General features: G+C 36.9%; 1 protein-coding gene across 1 annotated transcript in view; it reads left to right on the plus strand.

Moving 5' to 3' along the window:
- The window catches only part of PCDH11X (protocadherin 11 X-linked), a 900,527-nt gene that overhangs the window by 539,879 nt on the left and 350,054 nt on the right, over nt 1–10,594 (plus strand). Inside the window, exon 3 of the mRNA XM_042782740.1 lies at nt 2,809–2,889. Within this exon, the coding sequence (XP_042638674.1) occupies nt 2,809–2,889 (81 nt within the window). The remainder of the gene's footprint in view (nt 1–2,808; nt 2,890–10,594) is intronic.

A 10,594-nucleotide genomic window follows, 5' to 3' on the forward strand; every position in this document is an offset into this window, starting at 1 on the left:
GATACTGCCTTGGAAACCCAAGGAGGGGTCGCTATGAGTCGGGTCTGACTCAATGGCACATAACAACAACAACAATGGGTTTCCAAGGCTGTAAATATTTATGGCAGCACACTGCCTCATCTTTCTCCCATGGAGCAGATAGTGGTTTTGATCCACTGACCTTTTAGTTAGCAGCCAAATGCCTTAACCACTGTGCACTTGACCTACTTTTCACAAGCAACTCAATTCACTGCCGATTCCAGTTCATAGCAAATTACAAGATACAGATATAAATCCATTACAAAATTTTCATTGAGCATATGGACTACTTGAAAAGCATTTACAGAATTCTATTAGATTTTTCTATTGATGTTTGACTTTTAGTATGTCATTACATCGCTGATGAATAATTTCTAATTTGAAAGTTAGGTAAAGAGCGCCTAGTTGTTTTGTTAAATAATTTTTATTTTTTTTTAATTATGCAATGTACACATTTCTTTTGCCTTTGCAATGAAGTTCAAAACATGTTCCTGGGACTAATTGGGCTAAGAAAATATTTTCATTGCAAATATGTGTAGAGATGCTTCTTGTTTAAAATTTTGACAATGATGGAGAATATGAAGCAGCTTGGTATTCTGATTCAAGCAATGTTAGTTGTCAAAATGACTTTAGTGTAGTATTGGTTTCTCTTAAAAGCACTGTTTTGCCTTGTAATTTTAGGTTAATATGACTAAGAGGCATTATCAAGTGTTCAACAAAAAGTAATTTCCAATGTCACTCGATGTTTGATAATGGTGGTTGAGGGTGGTTCTTCCCATTCAGTGAAATTTAAAAAATCTTGGCCCCAAGCTAAAAGAAAAAAAAAAAAATCACAATAAACCTTTGTCATCGCCCAGCCATCCATCCACTTGTGTGGTAGGATAATTCAGCTTGTATTTTTGACAAAAATTCACAGAACCAGCAATGGTTTTGTCCACAGTTGTGGATGAAGTTCATTGTTAATGCTAATGGTTCGAAAATATATAATTGATTCATATATTTTTTCAAAGTACTTGTTAATGAATAATACAATTATTAACTGTAGGTATTGAATACCTTACACTTTGACAAATTTTGTAAATTTTTCTAAGGTGTTTTCTCTTCCACACATATTTTACCAACCATCAATTGTAACACTTCTTAGCAGATTCCACTTCAGATTGTACTGAATCTTTGTTTTCTCAAATTCCTTGAACATATTCTTGTTTGTAGTTGTTCTATGAATAGTTTATGACAGCTAGAATATTCATAGATTTTTTCATAGAGTGAATTTGGTCACTTCAAATTCAGCATTGCCTCCTCAAATAAAAAACAACTAAGCAATACTGATAACATCTGTCTATTTATGAAGAGACATGGAAAACTACTCAAAATCATTTTGTTCTTTCTTAATTTGCTATTGATGTCCTCAGTGGCTTCAACTCAGTTATTATATGTGTGGAAAAGCTACTAGTCTTAAGTTTATTTGTTCTGGATTCATTTCTTTTGTTGTTGCAATTAAACATGATTTAATTAACTGGTCATTGGGAAACACTCTTCTTTCCTTCACTAATAAGTGAGTCTTTCAGAAATTTACTTTGGTCACAGCCCCATTTTCATTTTTGTGAAAAAATCCTGCTGTGATGACATGCTCCATTTTAATTTTCTACTTTTTCTGTTTCTTCCCTATAAGTTGGAATATTATGATGAGTGCTCAGTGTGGTAAAGTTGACATGCATTGTTCTTTTTTGTTACAGTTATAGTATCATTACATAACAAACACAATACTTTGCCATTTGATTCAGTTATAAAATTATCATGCTACACTGTGCCTTAAACGTGCAACATTCCAAGCCTGATTATCTGTTCTCCCTTGTTTTGACAAAATGGGTATGCACTAGCAATTAAATAAATGAGATTATGTGGTATGATGATACATTTGTCACTTGAAACCATACCTAGCAATAACTGCATGACTGCAGTGTGTGGAACAGCAGAGTGAAGTCATGAGAGCATAATAAAAGGTCTCTGTCACAACCACTCAACTCTGCTTTCATAGTGCAAAAGCTTCCAGCAGTCACTGAGTTGAGTTTTCTCAGCTTCCTTGAAAAATGTCTCCTTTTCATAGATCAAGCAACATTTTACCAAATTCTTTACCTCGTATACTAGAAGTAATCATTCAAGAAAATGTGTATAGTAGACCTTCAATTGTTTTAAAACAAAGCAGAACATATTCTACGTCCTGAGGGAAACTAAATGCACGTAGATATCTTTTCAAATATTCGATAATTATTCTGGGTTGGTAGCTCAGCATCTGTGGATCATTTCATAAATCCCTTGGCATTTAAAATCTCTATGAAATATTTATGTACAGTATAGTAAATGTGTGATGTAGTGGCACACACAAGATAGATGTGAATTGGCAAATAAACACTTGAATTATATAGGTGTTGGATGGGAAATTTCCATTCTAAACTTCAGTCATTTAAGTTATTTTGAGTTGTCCTCCATAATTCCATTTATGTGTTTAATGAAACACTTAAATGTAATACTTAAATGTAATATGGAAGTTCCATGAGAAAAAGGATTTTTTTTTTTCACTTTTATATCTCCAGTACCTAGACCTATGCTTGGCACATAGCACACTTTCAGTAAATATTTGTGGAGTGAACGAATAAGTAAACATCAATGTCTAGAACTAGATACTTGACATAGTATTTTGTGTGTGAAATGCACACTTACATTTTACACTGTATATTTTGTTTTAACAAACAACTTAAAAATGCTTCTATATATTTTTTTCTTTTACAGCCGATGAAGGATGTTGTACGTTCTCACACTCCCCTGAAAGAATCAACAACTGTGGAGATCTGGACTCATCCCCAGCCACAGGTATGAAGGCAAATACTTTTCATAGTTCCTCAGATTTCCTTTACATTTAATTTCATGAATATATAAGTAAGATTCTTAAGTAGTGGTTCTCAATATGTGCTCCTTAGTTGGATTTTGCCAGATTCTATTGTTGAAAATATGACAGTAAGCATACATTTCTCCCTGGTGTGGGCTAATATTAGTAGAGTTTGTTTCTTTGGTCGATCAGGTCCAGACACTCCTCTTCTAAATGATTGTCCATTCTACCAATGTTTAAGTCTAGTTCTAGAATCATGGACTGAAAAAATATTGAGAACGGCTGCTGTATAATTTGATTTAAGATTTAAAATAATATATATTTTTTACCTAAATTAGGAAAATTTTACTAAAACAAATTCTTTCGGGGAAAGGTAGTCTGAATTTGTAATAAATAAGTAAACAAACCATTTATGCAGTATTTTTAAAGAAAGTCTGATTATTCATTTCAATCAAGACAGCTCAAAAGGTGGCTTAACAAATCTATTCCAATATGTTTTCCTAGTAGAGGCTTTGAAGGGACTTTTAAAAATGCAGTTGGGAGGGAGACCAGTGTCTAAATACAGGTGATTTGGTATTGTGTAGCAGGGGAACCTATTAATAAGGGGAAGGTTTTGAATATGACATCTTGGGTCGTAAACAGTTTTCTCACCACTAATTTTCATATGTCTCATTGATTACAAAGGAAGTATATATAGAAAATGTAGGTAAATAAAATGCAGATGTATATTATTAAGAAAGCAACCCAAATGGAATGGGAGATGCATTATTATTGTATATTATATATTATTTCATATGTGTTTCTGAAATTCATGATGGATTATGAAGCCATATTCTCAGTAATAATAACATCCTACAAAGTTTTGAAGTGTTAATTTACACTCTGTGAAGAAATGTTTAATTAACTAAAGGGAAATTGAAAACCAGAATCTGTCCACGTTGTCACAAATTTTAAATTATTCAAGTCTGAATTAGTGATGTTTTGCCAAATTCCAAATTCTGATTTTCAAATCTTGCACACAAATCTTCTTTGATTCAGTCTCAAGGAAATTGGCAAGGAGAAAAGGACACAGGGAAGAGGTAACTACAGGGAAGAAGTGGGAAGAGAGCTGTTGCATTGTGGAGAACTGCAGTCAATGTCATGAAGCAAAATGTGTATGAAATGCTGTATGAACATGAATTTGCTCTGTAAATTTTCACCAAAATCACAACAAAAATTAAAAAAGAAAATTGGCAAGGGTGTGGAATTCAAGGTGAACTTAATAATCCCATCTAAATCTGTGTTTGGGAGCTCTGGTAGCATAGTGGCTAAGACACTTGCCTGCTAACCAGACGGCTGGCGGTTCAAACCCACCAGCCACTCCTCGGAAGGAAAATCCTACTTCCGTAGTGATACTGCCTCGGAAACCCAAGGAGGGGTCGCTATGAGTCGGGGCCGACTCGACGGCACACAACAACAACAACAAATCTGTGTTTAAGAAGCATCTCAGAATTTTACTGTGTATTGACTCCTTAATTATGATGTCTTCAGAATAGCAATTTTGAGGAAAAGTACATACTTTTAAAATGTACACGCTAAGATCCAACAGTTTGACATAGCAGTATGACATATTGTACAAGTGGAATAAATTGCTATCCAAAAACTGTTCCTCTATTATATAAAAATACTCTATAACCAATATTTTATCTAGCCGAATAGTTACTACTGTATTCTACCAAGTGGAATGCAGTATCTCTATTGATTGTTATCACTTAGGAATTATTTTATTTGTTTGCCAGTTTAAAATCTTGGTTAAAAACAGTTTTTTTTTTTCTTTTATTCTTCCATAAACCATATTAAACCCACTGCCATCAAGTGTATTCTGACTCATAGTGATGATATAAGGCAGAGTAGAACTGCCCCATAGGGTTTCCAAGGCTATAAAAATTTATGGAATAAGACGGCCTCATATTTCTCTTGTAAAGCAGCTGGTGGGTTCAAACCACCACCCTTTGGTTTAGACACCATACACCTTAACTTAACACTACCAGAGTTCCTTTTGTTTGTTACCTAGTGGGTGTTTTTTTGATGGTGCTGCTAGCAGAAAAGTCTGTAGTTTGCACACACGAGCTGCTCTATGGCAGAAAGGTGTGACAGTCTGCTTCTATAAAAGTTTATAGCCTTGAAAACCTGATTGGGTAGTTCTGCTCTGTCCTACAGGGCTGCTATGAGTCAGAATTAATTAGATGGCATGGAGTGTTTTGGTGTCTTATTAAGTAACTTTTTAAAGTATCTTGTAACTTTGATTGTCTTTACTGCCTGTGACTTCAAGTGACATTTAAGATGCACCATAGAGTGGTGGTTTGCAGTATATAGGATTACTATTCACAGGGTACTCAAACCCAACCCAACCCAACCCACCTGCAGTGGAGTCAATTCCAACTAATAGGGACTTTATAGGACAGAGAAGAACTGCCCTATAGGGTGGCCAAGGCTGTAAATCCTTATTGAAGCTGACTGCCTCTTCTTTCTCCCACAGAGTAGGTGATGGGTTTCAACCACAGACTTTTTGGTTAGCTGTCCATCACTCTAATCACTGCACAACCAGGACTTATTTCACTGGGTTCAGATAGGGATTTGTTTGCCCTGTGTGGAGATTATATATATATATATATATATATATTTAAATTATGCTTTCCTATGAAAAGTGTAAAGAAAATATTTAATTGATAAGCTTTTAGAGCTTCTCATGAATGAGTTCAACTTTAGCAAGATAATATACATTACATATATACAATAGGCTGCAAACAAACTGCTGAAGCTAGAGTGCAGCTTGAAAATTAAATTATTTCTATTCCTCCATTGAAATACAGGCAGTCCCCCAAAGGAGATCCACTCTTCTTTTCTTTTTTAATTTTTATTGTGATTTGGGTGAAAGTTTACAAAGTAAATTCATTTTCCATACAGCAGTTCACATACACTTTGTCTCATGACACTGAGTGCAGTTTCTCACAATTCAATAACTCTCTTCCCACTTCCTCCCCACAGCCACCTCTTCCTTGTGTCCTTCCCTCACATGCACCCTTGCCCCCTGAGCCATCTCCCTGTGCATACTGTGCATACTTCTATTCTCTCATGATTGATCTCTCCAAGGACTGTATCTGCCTAATGCAAATGTTCACCCTATATGCCTGTCTTTTGTTTGGCTGGAGGACACAGGAATGGGTTCAATTCCAGACCTGAAGGGCAGCCAGGGGCCATGGTCTCAGGGGTTCCATCAGGATCTATTGGACTTTTTGTTTTTTTAAATGATTTTGCGTTTTGTTCCACATTGTTCTCCCACTCTATACAGGATCTCCTACATAGATCCCCTCATCTGAGTGGTTGACAGTGGTAGCTGGGCACCATCTAGTGCTTCTGGTCTCATAGTCATATAGGCTGAGGGTCACATGGTATACCTTCCAGCCCCTTGGACTAATTGTTTACATGTGTCTTTGGTTTTCTCCATCCTTCTTTGCTCTGGATGAGGAGAGACCCATCGTTGCATCTAGATGACCACTTGCAAGCTTTTAATACTCCAGTTGCTACTTACCGAAGTAGGATGTGGAACAATGTTCTTGTGTAGTATGTTATGCCAATTGAGTTTGATGTTCCCTGTGTACATGGTCCCAAGCCCACAGTTCAACTACTCACTCCCTCTGGGTAGCGGGCTGTGTCCAAGGAGTGGCTACAACCTGGTCCCTTGTCAGCTCTACTGTATACCTAGAAATTCTTTTTTTTTTTTTTTTTAATTGTGATTTGGGTGAAAGTTTACAAAGGAAATTCACTTTCCATATGGAAGTTCACATATACTTTGTCTCATGATATTGACCATAATTTACCCTGATGTGACAGCTCCCCTCCCACTTCCTCCCAATAGTTACTTCTTCCCTGTGTTCATCCCTCCATGCATCCTCCCCCGTGAGATGTCTCTCTGTAGATAAACAGCCCTTCTTTCTCCCATGATTGTTCTCTCCAAGGAGTGTATCTACCTCAGGTAAATGTTCAACTCATATGCCTGTCTTTTGTTTGGCTGGAAGCCATGGGTGTGGGTTCAATTCCAGACCTGAAGGGCAGCTAGGGGCCATAGTCCTAGTGGTTCCACCAGGCTCTATCAGACCAGCAAACCTGGTCCTCCCCTTTTTTTCTGTCCAAATGATTTTGATTTTTTCCTCATTGTTCTCCCTCTCTATCCAGGATCTCCTACATTGACCACCACTGAGTGGTTGACAGTGGTAGCCGGGGACCATCTAGTTCTTCTGGTCTCATAGTCATATAGGCTTCAGATTGCATGGTGTAACAGTTGCTCGGACTAATTGTTTCCATGAATCTTTGCTTTTCTTCATTCTTCTTTGCTCTGGGTGAGGAGAGACCCATCATTGCATCTAGATGGCTGCTTGCAAGCTTTTAAGGAGACCCACTCTTGACTGTGTCTTTAAGAATTTGTAGGTCAGAGACAAAGTATATGTGAACTGCTGTATGGAAAGTGAATTTGCTCTGTCAATCTTCACCCAAATCACAATAAAAAAAATTGACACACAAAAAAAAAAATAAATAAAAGAATTTGTAGGTCAGGAAGGAGGAAGATGATGTCACACTTGTAGCTCACATTTTTGTTCCATCATCTTAATTCCTGAAAACTAGGTGTAGCAGTTTGAAGCAGGGATTCTGGAGCTGTGAACACCTGAGTAAGTTAGAGGGTGCCAGATTTAGTGAAGATGGAGGGAAAAAAAAAAAAGAGCAGAATAAACAGCCAGGAGAAATAAATTAACCTGCCCAGCCATCGGGGAGATGGAGAAGTGGAGAAGTGGAAAACTCTTTAGCAGTATTGAGGAGAGCAGCAGAGAAAAAAAAGAGGGGGCACCACAGAACCTCCAAAGACTTTGGGGAATTGGACTACCCACATCAGAAGTTTCTGATTGTAACTTTGGGAACTGAGCTGAGTAAGTGGATAACATTACTGAGAAACAGAGCAGAAACCACTGTGGCTTGGGCTGCCACTGAGTTGAGAGTGGAAAGGGGGAAGGGAGGAAACTCACCACAGGTAGGCAGGCCCTCGGATTAGCTCACAGCACAAGGCAGGGATTCAGCTCCTCCACAACAGCTTTTTACCCGAGTGGACCAGGGTATGGGATTTTTGTGGCTTTCCAAGCCAAGTGGAAAGTAGTGGCCCCCTAACCATTTAGGTCTCTGCCAATTTTGAACTGCAGCTCTTTGAGTGACAACAAAACGTCATCATTGGTAGCCATCCCAAGCAGGCTCAAAACAAAACCCCAGAGCCAGCAGCAATTACAGAAATGGAAGTGGAAACCTAGGACTCGCTATTGGTGCCTTTTTCTTTCTTTCCTATTTTTTTCACCTCCTTTTCTGTCTCACCCAACAGAAGAACCACATTAAGCCACCACAACACTTGCTCATCCCAATGCCAAATGCCCTTCAAGACGGACAGAGACCTGCATCCACATTACCAACAGTGATTCCATCAACACAAAGAAAACTGCAGGACAACAGAGCATACCTGAATTAACAAACAAAAAAATATATATATACCAGTGCCCCTTTGCAAATATATTTAAACATAAAATCTGGATGAAACAAATGAAAACATAACTAACAGTTAAAGACAACTTCAAAATTTTTAGGAAACAACAGATAACCTCAATAAAACAAACAACAACAATTAAAAAAAAAAACAAAAAAAAACAGGACAAGACAACAGAAATAAAACCCCAGACTAAAGAGTCATTTAACATGGAAAAATAGCAGGCAGTAGAATTACCCAACAGGAATTTAGAACGTATGTACATAGAACTCTACAAGAGTTCAAGGAAACCACAAACAGAATCAAGGAGAACACAGACAGTGCCCTGTAAGAATTCAGGAAATCCATTCAATAGCAAAATAACAAGATAAATACACAATCAGAACTCATACAAACACAGCAGTTAGAAATCCAGAAGATGAATACTAAAGTTACAGGGTTAGAAAACACAGTGGAGAACAAAAGGATAGACTAGAACTGGCTGAAGAACGCATTTCCCAACTAGAAGACAAATCACTTGACACCAGTCTGTATGAAGAAAAGTCAGAACAAAGATTTAAGAGAAATGAAGAGAACTTAAAGAGTTAGGTGAGATGACATTAAAAGAAACAACATATGCCTCATTGGAATACCAGAACAAGAGGAGGCAAAAAAAAAAAAAAAAAAATCCCTGAGAAAATTGTGGAAGAATTGCTAACAGAAGATTTCCCCCTTATCATGAAGGAAGAAAAGATATTTGTCTAAGAATCTCAATGAAACTCATACAGGATAGATCCCAAGAGAAAGTTACCAAGACTTATCATAATCAAACTCCAAAACCAAAGACAAAGAAAGAATCTTGTGGGCAGCCCGGAAAAAAAGAAACGTCACCTAGAATGGACTAGCAATTAGGCTAAATTCTGATTACTTAGCAGAAACCATTCAGGCAAGAAGGTAATCAGATGCCACATATAAAACCCCGAAGGAAAAGAACTTCCAAGGAAGAGTTCTGTATCCAGCCAAATTGCCCGTCAAATATGAGAGTGAAATCAAGACATTCTCAGACAAACTGAAATTAAGGGATTTTGTGAAAACCAGACCAACTTTACAAGTAATGCTTAAGAAGTCCTTCTAATAGAGAACCCACAACAGAGAACAACAAATTAAATCAGGACACTTCACATCAACACTTAAAAACAAAATCAGAAATAGTTGTGCAAAATAAGCTCATAAAATATTGTATACCTCTGGTAACCAACAAAGAAAATTTCCTTCCATATGTAAACCTTTCCTTTACTTTTTACAATAACAGATTAATACAATATTTGTCTTTCTGTGATTGACTTATTTCACTCAGCATTATGTCCTCCAAGTTCATCCAAGTTATGTGGTGTGTTGCAAATATTTGCTACGACATATCTGACAGAGAATTTATCCCCAAAATTTATAGAAAGCCTCAACACCTCAACACCAAAAAGACAATCCAGTTCAAAAATGGGCAAGAGACATGTACAGATACTTCACTAAAGATGATATGCTGGCAGCCAACAAATACATGAGGAATTGTTCACTATCATTAGCCATTAGAGATATGCAAATCAGTACAACAATGAGATATCATCTCACCCCAGCAATAATAGCAAAGTTCAACAGATCAGATAGTAAAAATGGCAGGGTTGTGGAGAGATTGGAACTCTCATACACTGCTGATAGGATTGTAAAATGGTACAACCATTGTGGAAAATGGTATGGAATTTCCATAAAAAATTGAAAATAGAAATACCATCTAAACCAGCAATTCCATTATTAGGAATATATCCTAAAGAGGTGAGAGACAGGACATGAACAGACACATGCACACCCATGTTCATCACAGCACAATTCACTACAGCAAAGAGATGGAAACAACCTAAATGCCCATCAACAGATGAATGGATGACCAAACTATGGTATATTCTCGCAATGAAATACTATGCTACATTAAAGAACTATGAAGAATATGTGAATCATTTCACAACGTGGATGAATCTGGAGAATATAATGCTGAGTGAAATATGTTAATTGCAGAAGGACAAATACTATATGAGCCAATTACTCTAAAAAGTCAAGGAAGAGTTTGATTAGGGAAACTTTGTAGGTTACCAAGGATA

The sequence above is a fragment of the Orycteropus afer genome, unplaced genomic scaffold, assembly GCF_000298275.1.
Source record: "Orycteropus afer afer isolate SDZICR_OR568_19922 unplaced genomic scaffold, OryAfe1.0 scaffold00452, whole genome shotgun sequence".
NCBI lineage: Eukaryota > Metazoa > Chordata > Mammalia > Tubulidentata > Orycteropodidae > Orycteropus > Orycteropus afer.